The sequence below is a fragment of the Magallana gigas genome, chromosome 7 (assembly GCF_963853765.1).
Source record: "Magallana gigas chromosome 7, xbMagGiga1.1, whole genome shotgun sequence".
In the NCBI taxonomy this organism is placed as follows: Eukaryota; Metazoa; Mollusca; class Bivalvia; order Ostreida; family Ostreidae; genus Magallana; species Magallana gigas.
Window position 1 is genome coordinate 44,814,297 of NC_088859.1, and position 16,625 is coordinate 44,830,921.

Below are 16,625 nucleotides of genomic sequence, written 5' to 3' on the forward strand. Positions count from 1 at the left end.
ATCATATTCTATTAAGAGCAAATACCAATTCGAAGATGCTGGCTATTTTTATTACACAAACTTCATTAATCATCGAAAATACCACATAGCTCGATTTGGGCCGAAGGACAATTTAAAAAATATGTAAATTTATGAAATTCAAATTTAATTAACTCTCCCCGCGACATCTGGATAAAAAATGTGAAAAAGAAAATCTAGGAGTAAACCTTGAATTATTTTTTTTAGAGGAATGCAAACAGTTTTCTTATTTACAGCACACCATGGCAGCAGTAGAAAGCGATTTCCCGCGAGGCGTCAATGGAGATAAAGAGTAGCAACCCCCAAAACAATGCACCTAACACGGCGTGTGTTTCAAACTTACTGTTCAATTATGCATTATGTTCTCTTAAAATGCTAAACATTTCCACAGGTGTATGAAACGACAGTGATATATTGCATAAAATATACAGCACCTCATTATTTACATAAAGCTCGCCATACTTTTTTTTTCAATGTTGTGTCCCGCAACAAGAATACACAGCCGTAAATGTGTCTCTCATGCACATGCACATGCAGTTGCATGTGATGAAAACTCGAATTTTAATGCGCAGCAAACTTTGACGAGCTTGGTACATTACCACACTAACCTCATCATGCAAAGGGGAACAACTCCTTAAAACTCTACATAAAGAAAATCAGTTGAATAACCGTTCTTGAGATATATTTAATTAGTTTTATCCGAGATCTAAGAACAGCCAGCTGTTCTTGTTAGAATTCATTACATACATAAAAAAATAAATAACAATACAATATAACATATTGTACATACAAGTACATAATCAATATTAGGACGGTTATGAAATTATACGAAACGTAGATAATAAAAAGACAGTTGGACGGATTAAACATTGATCACAGCTCTAGTGATAAAGATATCATAATCACAATTACAGATCATACGTATACATGCAGATATATTTATAAGATCAGTTGTGGTCTGAAGACAATCATACGTATATTATAGAATTAAATATCAAGTATCTACTAAAAAATAGAAATACACAAGTATTCATAAACAAAGAAAAAATATTATAGTACTATAAATAAATATAAAAAAAATTATATATAAACTTTAGTAGCAAAAGACTGAAAAAGTTTATTTTACAGTTAATGTGTATAAAAAAAATAGTTACATCTCTCTCTCTCTTTCTGTGTCTAAAAATGTTCAGTTTGAATCATGTACTTTTCAGGACTTATTAGAAATTTTTCAAGATACTTCTTCATAATGTCTTTCTGGAACCACTTTGTAGTTTTTCTGGTTTTGCCAAGAGGTGGATAGAAGATAGCTTTTCTGTGGTCATGTCTAAGCACAATACACATTCTGGGAAATGAGTACATTCCCTCAACATCTCGATCCTCTGTAACATTTAAGAAATGAAAAAAGTATCATATTTAGCTACGTTCCACTACTAAATAAATGACGAATAAATTTATGGCATTTCGTATCATATACGTACACTAAATGCCAAATTTACTAAACAATAAACATAAAAAGTTTTAAAATCACAAAAACAAGAACTAATAATGGGCTATCTACAAATGATTTTGTGAACATTTGCCAATAAAGTCAAAAATATTTATTTACGGTACCTGCAATGAGGATTGATTTGTAATTTGCGGGGACAAATTGCCCCGCCCACGCAGGGTACTGGCTGACATCTAAAGTGGTGACCACGAGGCGGTCATACAACTCACGGGCTACAGCGTGAAGGGTCTGTGGTTCAAAAAAATATCTATGTGTTCATACATTTTATCCAGAAATAAAGTCTAAGAAAATCTGTAGAACATTTTATTGAAAAATCAATTATCAAACATTAATCCAAGAATAGTGATGTAAAAATAGGTATGATGAAAATATTGTGTAACTACAATGTACATGTACATCAGAATTGTTCATTAAAATTCCTGGTTGCTTCATCTTTTATGGATTTTGTGAGCACCCCTTATCCTTAAATTTATATTCTAAATGCAACAAATCTTAAAGTATTGTTAACTAATGCAAATCCATGAAATTACTTCCCCCAACCAGTCAATCCACCAAAAAATACCCCAACAAATGTAAATGATTTCATTAAAAATACCTGTAGAAAATCTGAATTATCTGTGATATTTTCCTGATGTACTAGAGCGATCAATACAGGAAGTTCTTCATTTTCAGACCTGTGAATATAATTGATTTTGAGTGAATTTTTTTCCCCACAAATCAAAAATATAATCATGAGATCTACCAGTACATGTATTACAAATCATAAAACTACATGATTCAAATTCCTCCATCTTAAATGGAATATCATATTAAATTTACACAGTTAACAAGTAAAATTTATTTATATAATTAGCAAAATTTATCACAGAACCACAAACTTAATCCATTAGATCTAACAAATTATTGTTAAAGCCTTACATAATTCAAAAATCCTAACAGTTACATTACAATGCATGTCATAAAACGTTTTTTGTGCCTACCAGTAATTAGCAGTTAAATGTAATATGTGACCCTGACCTTAGGTCGGTGTGAAAGGCGTCAGAGGTGATGTGGGTGACAGGGAGCCGGGCATGGTCCTGGGTGAAGGAAGTGATGAAGTCTGTACAGAGACTGTGGTCATCTTCACACTTCAGGTTAGGACCAAAGTTATACCTGTAAATAGCGATATCCTTTGACAATCTGTATAATATTTTAAAACATGCTTGAAAAGCTTTTACATGTATATACCTGTCAAATTAATACACCTATAGGTACAAATTCAAAGATTAATCATACTTGTCACTGCAGAAATTTATCTCAACACTCAATTAAGATACTTATTCCTGACAATACAATTATACCAAATATAATTTAGTAAATTCATATTTGTCAATATTAATTATTCCTGTTAACCAGGTATACAGTGGTACTAACAATGCCTGGCATCATTGATCATGCAAGTATTACCAGAAATCAATAATACAATCAGAGACCATGGGATTATCACACACGACAGCACAGCTATTTGGTACAAGGGAAGTAACTCTCACTGACTAAATGGAATCTGTGACAGAGTCTGCATGTTTGAGTGCAATCCATGAAAGACTAGAATCCACCTGTCTGTGACGAACTAGAATCTACCTGTGTTTGGAGTGGAATCTGTGACAGATTAAAATCTACCTGTGTTTTGAGTAAAATCTTTGATGAATTAGAATCTACCTGTGTTTTTAGTGGAATTAGTGAGGGACAAGAATATACCTGTGGTTTGAATAAAATCTGTGACAGACTAGAATCTACCTGTGTTTGGAGTGGAATCTGTGGATGGCGGACCCTTCCTGTTCCTCCAGCAGGGAGGCTAGGGACTTGCCCAGCTGAGTGATCACTGCATCCGCTCCGTCTCTCCTCTTCATCCAAACCTAAGAGGACATAGTTAATGTCAAATAACAATAAAGATAGAATAAATTCTATAAAGAGTTTTACATTTGTATAATTACACTGTACACAATACTGTTACAGGGTTATTTTTGCCCTGCGTTATTTTGCCCTTCGTCACTTATGGATACCGTTTCGCCCCTCTTGAATTCGCCCAGACATTGTTGTGTATAAGGAAAGATAGTATGAAACACGGAATTTGTCCAGTCTTAAATTTGCATGCTGACAACAAGAATGAAAGGGCCAAAAATAAAATGGAGGCGAATATTTACATATACAGTATATTCTGTGGTTTCATCAATATTATTTTGTTGGTTTTGTTGTTTGGCCAATCATCATATTCAAATGCTAATTGAAGTAAAAACATGTCCAAAATTGTACTAGGAAAGCCATTTTTCATGAGTTTATGTATCCTAGAAACAGCGGATTTCACATAAAATTGATGCCCCCCCCCCCCCCCCCACATATAAAGAACCCCCATTAAAGAAACTACTGTATCTTACTCCGGTTTGCAGGTACATGTACAGGTTATTGTTGTTTACCTTGGTCACAACAAGCTCTAGGTGAGGGTCCTTATATTCCCTGGCTGGGATTTCTGTGCTGTACACAGAGTAACAGGCCGCTCTACCAAACAGCCTCTCACACACGAGTCGGAAGCACTGGTAGGAGAAGTAGTACTCCTGGTTCTTCGAGCGAGGGGGGCGGGGCAGGAATCGGGAGTACCTGGGTATCAGCGTGCCAATTAGTCTCACGTCTTCTTCCTGAAATTCATATTTAACATTCATCCAGTTGATAACATGATACAGTACTAATACATTGAGGGAAAATTACTTTGAAGAGGTGAAAAAAGTATCTCCATCCTGAATGTTGAATAATGAATAAAACAATGAGGACAAGTTGGATAACCATCTCCTCAGTCCCCATCAATAGTACTAACAAAACCAATAATTCAGATTGAAATTGGTTCACCTTTTAAAAACTAATATAGTATTTTAAATTCTCCATGTTCAGAATCAAGTACCGGCCAGTAAACAGAACTGTAAAACTTCATTCTACTCACCATATTTGTGTCAGGATTTTCAAACATAAGATTTCTGATGGATGATTCTGCTACTTTTCCAAACCATTTCATAATTTCTTTCTCCTGAGAAAAAAGACCCTTAGAATTTTTAATTGAGAATTATTACTAAACAAACAATTTAAAGAAGAAACTGCACTGCTCTATAAAAAACATATTTTGTGCAAACTCTACTTCTGCAAAAATTATTGATAATACAAAAAAATAAATAAATTAAAAAGCACTAGATATACAATATGCTATTACTTTTTCATATGATAAGCACAAAAGGACTATATATGATATGGGCCTAAAATGGCCCCCTAAAATGAACATCATCATTTTACTGTAATTCTTTGTTTTCTTTGTACAGATATATATCTGATGTTGTTACATAATGTTCATTTTGATTCAACTGCCCACAATTTAGAAATATGACATCGTAAAAACAACCTTTTCCCGCCATTTTTGCATTTTTAGCATAAAACAGCTTTGTTTTCAGGCAGTTTTTCTTCCAGAAAACATAGAGCGCATGCTTGAACAAACAAAGTATTTTAATCAGAGATGTATCTAGCCAAGGCTAATAAGTGACAAAAAAAATTGTCCTAGTTCAAGCATGCGGTCTATATTTCCCATTCATAAAAAGATAAGAAAATTGTCAATTTTTGACTGAATTTGATTGAATTATAGAAATAGCGTCACTTCTGACGACATATACTGCCAGTGAGTGCAAATAAATCAAATAATTAGGTGAAAAATATATTTCACATCAACTCTTCTAAAAAAAATAACATAGCATTTTATTGTACAAGAAACACTTTAAAAAATAGCGAATTATGGGGCCAAATTGAACTCATATCATATATAGTTCTTTATTCAATAATATTTGCACTTCATGAACTTAAATACTAACGATTATGATAATTATTTTTTCACTAAATCAAAATTCAACTGTTATGTTTGTGTCTAAAATCTTCCCTCTTTCTGTACATTGATATATTTTATTCAAGCACACTTCAACCCTCAGCTGGGTCGGTAAGCTAGCACTAGGTCAGGCAAATATTGATTCGACTTAACTCAAGCATTACCTGAATAACCCCATGGTAGTCGGTGCGTGTGTAGGGCAGGTGCTCACTGTTTTGGGACACACAGTGGGAGTGACCCAGCCAGCCCTGCCCCCGGAACGCTGTGATGTAAGGGTATCCCCGGATGTTGTGTGCTGTACACAGCTCCCTCTCGGTCGTACAGTTCACCAAGTACAAAGAGCCACCCTCTATAAATGAAAGTTCTTAAATTGTAAAATCAAAGGCCTGAAGGGCCACAATGGCGTCGAGTTAAAGTTAATTTGAAGAGTAAAAACCTAAATAATTTTTTTAACAAATGAAAAGCTGTCAATGTGACAGCTAACCGGGTTTTCTTTTTATATGTGAACTGTATCCATAATCCATGTCAACCCATATCCTATTTTGCTAAAAAAAAAAGACTTAGTTCAAAAGCTGGTATTTTTTTCATAAAAAATCAGAAATAAAAATCCTAGATATATGCACACCTCTGATATATGTATAATTGATCTGCAAAAGACCAACTTCCTATCTTGAAAACTGTAGGAGGAGTTATCCGTACAATGAGGGTACCCTATATGCAATATTTTGCCAAAAAATGACTAAGTTCAAAAGCTGGTATTTTTTTCATAAATTATCAGTAATCAAAATCCTAGCAATATGCACACCTCTGATATATGTACAATTAATCTGCAAAAGAACAACTTTTTATCTATAAAACTGTAGGAAAAGTTATCCGTACAATGAGGTTACCCTATATGCAATATTTTGCTAAAAATTGACTAACTTCAAAGCTGGTATTTTTTTCACAAATTATCAGTAATCAAAATCCTAGCAATATGCACACCTCTGATATATGTATAATTGATCTGCAAAAGAACAACTTCTTATCTTGAAAACTGTAAGAGGACTTATCCGTACAATGAGGGTACGCTATATGCAATATTTTGCCAAAAAATGACCAAGTTCAAAAGCTGGTATTTTTTTCATAAATTATCGAAAATCAAAATCCTAGTAATATGCATACCTCTGATATATGTATAATTGATCTGCAAAAGACCAACTTCCTATTTTGAAAACTGTAGGAGGACTTATCCGTACAATGAGGGTACCCTATATGCAATATTTTGCCAAAAAATGACCAATTTCAAAAGCTGGTATTTTTTTTCATAAATTATAGAAAATAGAAATAAAATACATTAGTCAACTTTAAAAAAATATAAAAAATGTTATTTATCACATAACTAATAAAATTACAATTCATTACAAATTTGCTCACCTAATTCTTAAAAAGTTTTGAATTTCAATTGAAAATTTAAGTTTAAGGTATTCGATGTATAATGAGGGGATATTGAACAATTTTGAATCATTTTAAACTATTTAACTTTGTATTGCTAGATAACAATGAAAGTGAAATAAACCAAATTCACATGACTAACAACATATAAAAAAACGGTCATTTTGCACCTTAAAATTTTTAAAAGAGTTATTTCCCCTTGATGAAAAAAAGAAAATTTTAATTTCTTCAAAATATCTGCGGTAAATGATTAATTTTATTTCATATTTTAATAAAAAGAAAGTTTATGCATGTATTAACCAAGAGAGTTTTACGAATTTCAAGTTACTTTTTAAAATATCTTAATAAAACATACGTTGCCCATAGACCTCAATGCAAAATTCAAGGTGTAATTAGTTGAACCATAATCAAAATTTTGAAAATTCCTTTGGTGGAGTATTTTTATTTGATATCACCTTCAGTATGATATCATGATTAAGAATGTCAGACCATTCATTTATTAGGTACACAATGTGGTCGTTATACATCGAATACCTTAATATAGAAATTTCTTAGGAGTTAAAAAACGTTTAGATTTTTATTTCTCTATTTATATGGAAATAAATATTAAAATTATTATTGTGTTTAATTCTATATATTGTATACTGCTGATAACCACTCTGTCTCTTATTATCAATTTCATCTAAAATTCACAAGGGTCCAAATGACACGGTCCGAAAAGATCAGGGGTAGATAACAGAAAGCACCCATTCACATTGTTTACAAAGTGAAAGTAGTTCACTAGTTGGTTTAAAATAACTTTTGGTTGTAGATGTACTTATCGCTCGATTAGGAAGTTTTGTTCCTACAAGATCAAACATTTGTGCATTGTCAATTTTCGATATGGATACAAAATAATCTATTTTGCAGGCTAGTACATTTCATAACCAAATTGAGTATGTTAGCCCAGCTATCGCATGTGTCTCGGTGCTAATGTATTCATCCGCTGAAACCGAGACATGTTGTTTTCAATAAAATGTGAACATTTTTAAAGACGGCAACCATTTCGAATCTGCAAACTTGTTTTGTTGACGTACAGTTCTGCTCGAAATTGAAGTATATGTCATCTATTTTTCTTCAAACACATACGAAAACTTTGCACTCATTTGAGTTGTTTGGCTCCTAAAAATGTAACTTCCGGACGTACGATCCCTAGATGGCTTTCGAGCTTCGCTCGACGCCATAAAAATGGGATAAAAAGAAAAGTGCCTGAAAAACTGATGTTGACTTGTATTTGTTATCAAAAACATCCTGGTACTTTGACAAAAAGGGATACAACTTTGTTCCTATATATAATAATCATCCCAAACTTTTGATCGAATTTTGGCTAAAAAAATGCATACTGTACACAAGACATTATGGTATTTGTGGATATACATGTATTAATCATACTTACCCAGAAAGTGAAGAGCTTTGTTGACTTTGACCAAAGTCTCCAGGCTGTTTGTGCAGCTTCGGCAATCAGCCTTTACAAACACAACCTACATATATAAAAATAAACCAATACAATGTGTTCCTACAGGAGACCTAAAATAAAGTCATCAAATATATCGATAATGAATACTCTCTAACCAGGGCTACTTTGGTGACCTCCCCTGCCCACTCTTTTCCTCCCAACAAAGGGTGCGATGGAGCGTGGGATTTTTCTATCACTTCTGACCACATTTCATGAGTTAGAAGAGGAAGTCCATGGAACTTCTTTAGTTTCCTGTCAATACTTTCAGATCCATGCTGCAATAAAAGTAAATGTGTCTATAATGTATGTGATTCATGGAAATATATCACTATTGTACTAATGCGCACTTACCATTTCAATTACATATATATAACCTTATTTAAAGAAGACACTCATGAATATGATGAAGTAAATTATTGTGCATTAAACATTCTCTAATATAATTATGTGTTCATTCTTCAGACAAAAACTAACTGTACATATCTGAAATACAGTTGAACTTTGTTATCTCATACTAGATGGAACTATTTAAAAACTTCGAGATATCCCAGTATTTGAGATATCTAAGGTAAAAAGGTGGTTGGGACCTTCAAATCACTTGGACATATCCAATGTGTACGAGATATCAGTGTTCCAGATATCGAAGTTCAACCGTATGCAGATTCAAAGTAATAAAATTGATAATTTTTTTCCTGAAATACAATGTATCTGCAGAACCAACAGTGATAAAATGTTATGTAAGTTTCTTACATGTTTCTAATAACAGTTATTTTTTTGAATATGTATACATTAGTACTTAAACTAACCCTGTCATGCCAGCTCTGTTGAGTCGAGTGTTTCTTGGCAGGGACTTGTTTAGATTTTGTCCCCTTCTTCTTGGGGACCATCCTTGGGGTGGGGTCACTGTCCGTCTTGTTGTGGGACCAGGGGTGACAGAGCTGACCTTTTGGCCCCTCATCCCAGGATGAATACTGTGAATTACATCATCAGGTAATCATGAAGACATCAGTATGTAGAATAAGACATACAAGTGTGTAAAGCAAATAACGAGATAACAAAACAGTCAATTTTTTAATTCCATACAATAAATCGCAAAGAAAGATTAGCAGGCACCTTACATTTGGGAATTTTGTTATTGAACAGTAAACCATTTAATGTTTGTATAAAAGTGTTAATGCTATGAAGGTGCTATCATAAAATGTGACACTACAGTACCGATCAGACCCAACCTAACACCAGAGTAAACCCCAACTAAACCCCAGGTTTACTTTCTGGGTTTACTTTGGGTTTACTTTTTGAAAATTTGGGTCCACTCGGGGTTTACTTTGGGTTTACTGTGGGTTTACTTTGAGTTTTCTTGAGAATTGCTTTTGGAGTCAACTATATGCACTGAAGTGTGAAGCAGACCTGTATTTTATCTTATCATCCTACTGCCTGTGATTCCTGCCCCTTGTATATTCCGAATACACATGTAGAGTCTGCTTTCAGGGTATACTTCTGATCGGGGTTTACTCTCTGTGTCCACTCTGGGTTTACTCTGGGTCTACTCTGGTAAACCCAGAGAGTAAACCCAGGGTTTAGTTGGGGTTTACTTTCTGTTAGGTTGGGTCTGATCGGTACTGTATAAGCCACCCTGACATCAGTGACTTTTGTAATAACAGTCGCTATTAAAAGTTGGTTTATAAAACAATATCTTTTTTAAATTATTTGCATTTAATCAGCATAGAAATCCAGGGTTGTCTCTAAGACACCGGGGCAGCTTAATTAGCCGGCTAATATTGCATTTCAAACACAATGTAGCTATAAGCAAGACCCCCAGATACCCCTTCTACTTTTTTATTTCTTTGTTCTACTTCAATTTTTAGAGACAACCCTGGAAATCTAATTCGATGATGTATTCTTGATAATTATCTCAATATGGCTGATGTCAGAAATAATCCATACCACTGATTTCCTTAAATTAGTAAAAAAAAAAATTGTATGGAAACAAACTACAGACCTGTAACGGATCTGTTTGGCCATAAGGGAGGTAATCGCTGAATACCCTGCCGTCCTGGTAGGTGACATTGACTGATGCGGTCAGGAACAGCTGATACAGAGAGGAGGGGGTGGGGCGCTCACCAAGCAGTCCATGCTGTACTAGGTAGTCATTCCTCACATCTAGAATTCATTGGTTGTCATTCTTAATCAACAAACTCAAATAATAAAGTAGATGTTTAACGATTATAGACTGATCGTAGGATATTGAGCAATTTGTTGCATGTTGAAGATGATTGGCTAATATCTAGGGCTGGTACGATACTTTACTTAGCCGATTCGGTACGTATCACGACACATGAGATGCGATACGATACATATCAGGATACATTGCAACTTAATGAAAACATGAATAAGAGCTTAAAATTTATTGAATCTGTCAATGTATTACCACATGTCCAAAGTGATTTCATTATATTTAAAATGAGCGTTTCACAATTTACAAATTACTTAGTCTTGTATTCACTACTTTTTCATAAACAAGTATCCCTAAAGTTTTCCATACTCCAGATTCAGCTTCATAACAGTTTTGACAACTTTACCAGGTTTTCCGCCATCTTTGTACTTTCATATTAGGCCCGTGGACTAAAAATAGCCGCTATATGAAGCTCGGATATTTTTGGAAAATAAAAAAAAGTTCGCTAAGGTATCGTTGTATTAATGGTAACTGTATCGATCCAAATATTGTCGAAATGATGCACCGGTGCCATCGCTACTAATATCAAACATTTCTACTAACTGTATTTATATTTTACTAACTTAGCAACAGATTTAGGAAATAACTGAATCTGAAGGATATAATTAACACACCTGTATGGAACAGTATGGTGAATGGAACATTTCTGGCAACCTCACTTCTAATCCATTTGGAAACCACTAACAAATTACAAATCAGTGATAATGAATACAGTGATATAAAAAAGAAATTAGCTTTATCTTAAATCTTTGATAACATAGATTATAAAATGATTTTTTTTGTCTTTTTCAACAGATCATTATTACCATTTATTAAGCAAAATGTTACTTGTACACAAAGCTCCATTTCTTATTCTATAATATACTTTTGGCAGGTGATCAAATAAGCAACTCTGCAATTGGTGTGTAACGATGTGTACTTGTATGTAAATATTTACATTTCTTGCCAGGTTCCTGGGCGAGATCAACTAATCCAAACTCCAGGGCAACCCCGAGCTCTGTAAATTCCTCCACACTCCTCTTAAATGCTGACAGGTAAGCCTCCACATTCCCTCCCCAATAGGCATAGAAAACAATCAGTTTAGGGATGTACCGTGTCCCTCGTAGGGTCATCACATTCTTCTCAAAGTCCCCCTACAGAAATAACAGAACATGTATAGTACACAAGATAATGGTGTTCTGACTGGTGTCAGTACCAGTACTTAATGTTTAAGTAAACCTTTTTCTGTAATTATTACATTATCAGCTTCATAGTATCAATGCTGTTTTTCAGCAACTTACCGTAACTGAATACTACTAAAGATCAGTATTTCATTATCAACAAAAATACTTAATATCCTTATTGTTTTACAGAACTGTAACTGATTACAAATAAACACGAGCTTTTCCTCTTTTTTACAGATTTTCTTCCCACTACCACAATGGACTATTATTAATCAAGTGATTTCTACCAGATATCCATCAATATCAAAGACCCATACCTCACTGTAAAGTTTTGTAGAGCCGATCTGTAGGGCTTGGAGGTGGACATCAAGCATCTTAGTTTGGATGTGCTGCCTTGAAAATAAGCGGGACATGGTCCTATTTTTGCCTGTTAAGCAAAAAAGACAAAGTATTACATGTATTTGTAAATGGATGTATGGGAATGCTACTTTGATAAATTGTCATATTCTCCTGATCCTGAACCAGTCAATTCATTTAAAAGTGATCATTTATTGATGCTTTATGAAATATGTTATATACCCATAGCAATATCAAATATTGGTAATAATAAAGTCATTAATTTGAAGTATTTCCTTTGTGTACAAGAAGTTATTTATTGTATGACTTACTGTCTTTTGTTATTACTAAAATAGATGGTATATCTGGCACTTCGTAAATTTCTTTAAGCTCACTAAAAATAAAATTTAAAAAATTATGCATACACACTCATTAGTATATTTACTGAGGAGAATTTCACCATTTCAAATACAGATATATACATAAAATTGTCCTGACTGCTGATTACCTTGCATGAATGGAATATGGGTGAACAACAAAAGCTTTACAGCTTGGAGTAGTCTCACTCAGCTGAAGAAAAGATTCAGATCAACAAATCAGATGTAAAGAAACTCAAATAACAGTATGATGACTTTGCACTCTATCAAATAAAGAGACAAAAACTTGTGACACATTTTATTTTATTTCCTAAACTTGTGGTGAATATTGTAAAATATGATTTGGTTTAAAGAAAATAATTTTTTTGGTAATTTTTATTAACATTAACATTTTATTTAAATATATAAATATGAATTGTGATTGAAAAAAAATCTGAATACTTCTGTGAATAGATTTCATGTAAGATTATGTGCACAATGCTATTCCAAGGTTGTATTTAATGAGTTTCAATGGCAAAGTTTGTAAGGTAAAAACAAGGTAAAATGGATTACTCCCCTTTGTCACTGTAAATCTTACGAAATAAAGTTGGCACATACAAAAATTTACGGCTTTGTTTTTCTGCCCTCTACAACCATTCTTCCACGTCGTTCATTTAGAAAACAGTCTCTACAACCATTCTTCCACGTCGTTCATTTAGATAACAGTGGTGCTCTTCCAAAATAGTTACACTACATGTACATTTAACTTAATTGTTTCTCATAAACAGGTTTTTTTTTTACCTGGAACACCTTTTCTTCCACATGGTGGTGGTTATGATGATCTGGAAAAGCCAGGATGGTGACATTGTGTGTGTATATGGCTGTGTGAATGAGGTCTGGAGTAGCATCCTGCAGCTGTTCAGCATGCTTATCAACCTACAAACACAACAGCAAGTCCTAAAAAAATAAAAATGGCTATGCACTAGCTAAAATATATCCAAGAATTTTTTTCTGAATTTTTACCAGTTTACTGAGCCACTGGTGGATGAGAGACCTCTTGGCTTCCCCTTCATACAGGTAAGAGGATGACTGGCCCAGGTAACACTTCACCGCTGGCATAAAGTCAGGCCTCTTCTCCCTGACCATTTCATTCTAAAATTTAAAAACAAGGGTATTTGTGATCTTTTTACATGTACCATGTGCAATGTGTACAACTTAATGCTCGACTTTTGTCAGTCTGTATACAGTTAAAAATGTTTTCAAAGCTATAAATTTAAAAAAAAGAAGAAGAGTTTTACCATCTTTCTTTATAATAGAGTTATCTTAAGTACAAAACCAACAAAAAGAGAATTTTACATACTTTGTCAAATGAATATGATCCAAACTGCCAGTCTTTATAACTATTGGAATCATTTTTCCAGAGAGTGTAGATTTGTTTCTCCAATTTAGATCCTTTCTTAGCTTAAATGAAAAAAAAGAAAAGAAAATCAAATCAAACAACATAGATCTGCTTTATTTGTTTTAAGTGAAAAGCTACAAGTTACCTTAGGAAATATATAAAATAAATGAACTTCAACTTGTCAGAATATTTTATATCATGTAGATACATAATATTTTATTAACAATCAAGCAATGTACTATTATCAGATTATCATGACTATAACGTCAGTATATGATAATCCAGCATTTCTTTAATTAATAGTCAAAGAGGTAACGTGTTTATTTGTCAGCAAATTACAAACCAGTTTCTCTAAGCAAAATGCAAACAGGCAGATGTCTCGATGACTTGATGTGTCTGTCTATGACGGATGGAACAAAATCTTGAAAATACACAACTCCATTGGCGTCTGGAAAAAAAAAACATTTTAAAATGTTCACATTCAATCTGAATCAAATTTATATGAATTATTTCAAAATAAATAATAATTACCAGCTATTGGAAATTTTAGAAATATTGGCAAGAAACAAAATAGAGCAAATTTTGAAATAAAGCATATTTTTGAAATTATTTCATTCATGTTTAGACTTTCATTTTTCAGTATTTCAAGAATTTCGATCCCGATGATAAATCGTAAATCGCGACACCGGCACAGTCAATTATCACACTGATAGGTAGATAATTTCCCGTTCTCTAATGTAATACAGAAAATCGTCTTTAGAGTTTTATAACGTCGTATGCTATTGGGTCCATTTCAATTGATGGCGTCCAAAATGCAACATGATATCACAACAAACGCATGTCAAACGCATATTCATTTTATACTAGTGCAATTGTACATCAAACAATATATTAAGAAAACCTTTTATAGGGTCCTTGGATAGCTTATGTAACAATTTTAAAAATCTCTACAATAAAGAAAAGTTTATCAGGCTAATATGTAATGAATGTGATACTGTTATTGAATTTTTGCAAACTACATTATAGTTGTGTTCAACCAGAGACATAATTTATTTATGTCTCTGGTTCAATAGACTAAATGAGACTGTAATAGGCTAAAATATTCATCTTTTATCAGTTTATATAAATATAAACTATCATTTAGAAACAATCTCTCCTTTTGTATGTGTGTATGTGTTGTAGTGGGTTTTTTTTTCTTACTTTATTTTGTTATTACCTTTGTATGCCCAAAAGGGCCCAGAATTTGGAAAAAATAAAATTATGTATCTTATAATATTATGTGTGGATCAGATCAAAGGGGGGGGGGGGGGGGTCGGACGGTTCCACCCCCCACCTGGAAAAATCTACTTTCTTAATTTTACGTGGTAATATTACCGAAATATGACTCGGACCCCCCCCCCCCCGGTCAAACCCAAATATCCCTCCCCCCCCCCCCCCCCCCCCGAAAAAATCTTTTGGACCCGGGCATGCATATAACTGTTAAACTAGTGCAGAGTACTTATTTTAAAACAAAACATGCTAACCGTCTATATGTACACAGAAGGGGAAAATATGAATTTCTGTATAAGAACACTTAAAGGTGCTAAAACTTGGACAATATTTAATTAATCAAAGATGCAAATTTAGAGTCTCAACTGAGTCTCAGCTGTCTGAGTACAAGCAAGTTATTAATTAATTTGCGTTAAATTGTTGTCAATGCTCGAATAAATTACACACAATATTATAAAACAATATAGTGGTAGATGTGTCAAGCATAAGTAAGAGAAAAAAATAGTTATAAGAAAAAAAGTGGTAGAAAAGCTGGGTGATCGTGTAGAATACCGAGTTTAATTGGAATTCAGTACGCTAAGAATAATAACAAATTCTAAAATAGTTTTGACTGGACAGCAGACTTGCTCCTGGTTGTTCAAAATAAAAGTGCTCTTTTTTTCAATGTTTAAAAGTTTAATTTGATGTCGTCAACAGTTCCCTAACTTTTAATGTATTTAGTTGTGACAATACATAACAGGTGGAAATTATTTACGTAAAGTTGAGAGGGATTTGCACTCGACAATAAAATGAAATTCGTACGTTCCATACAGTTGGTCCAGTCAACGATTGCGTTGACTTATTTTTGTCTACCCCGATACTGAAAAAAGATCAGAAATAAGTATTATGTATATATCTAATTAAATTGAATAAAAACCGCGTTACCAATTATCTAAAAAGATTTTGTGGAGAAATTATTACCTAGCCTCTCATTGTTGAGCTGCTGGGCTACTTCATGTCATTGGATGGATCAAACTTTGGAATGAATATGCCACGCACACTGATGCTTTTTCTCTTCCCGATTCTCATGAATGGGAAACACTGACATCGATCCGTGTACATTTTCTTGCAGGTCAACTGCCTATTTATATTGTAGATTCATGCTACGGACGTAAATAATCAGTAACCACTGAGTGAATATTTCAATGTCGGCATAAGTGGTAGTTTTCAATGTGACATTTTTATCTAGAATAAAACAAACCATTTAGGAACCCCATTTCATTAATTACAAATGTTAATTGATGTGAAATGTAAAACTAAGGACTAAATAGTCAAGCGTTGCCGACTGATTTGATATTTTACTAACGGAGTGGAACTGTTGAGGTATTTGCTTTGATAGTAAGAACTGTGTTATCTAAACTATTTAAGTACATGTGAATATTATAATACACCCGTGTCCAACACATGCATTTACATTCGTCAAATCTTTCTGGCGGAGCTCCCAAATTCAGAGCTGAGGGAGGAGGAAGGGGGGGGGGTGTTTC

General features: G+C 33.5%; 1 protein-coding gene across 1 annotated transcript; it reads right to left on the minus strand.

The window, feature by feature from the left end:
• Positions 1–704: 704 nt before the first annotated feature.
• Positions 705–14,520, minus strand: LOC105326699 (uncharacterized). Its single transcript, XM_011426861.4, has 22 exons — positions 14,365–14,520; positions 14,177–14,281; positions 13,795–13,895; positions 13,458–13,586; positions 13,236–13,370; positions 12,587–12,648; positions 12,411–12,472; positions 12,060–12,169; positions 11,517–11,712; positions 11,194–11,259; positions 10,346–10,506; positions 9,153–9,317; positions 8,463–8,621; positions 8,287–8,371; positions 5,582–5,766; positions 4,497–4,580; positions 3,979–4,197; positions 3,302–3,420; positions 2,543–2,677; positions 2,121–2,199; positions 1,630–1,753; positions 705–1,397 (listed from the first exon to the last, which is right to left on the minus strand). The coding sequence occupies exons 1-22, from the start codon at positions 14,450–14,452 to the stop codon at positions 1,195–1,197; spliced, it is 2,772 nt and encodes a 923-aa protein (XP_011425163.3). The 5' UTR covers positions 14,453–14,520; the 3' UTR covers positions 705–1,194.
• Between the last annotated feature and the right edge of the window lie 2,105 nt (positions 14,521–16,625).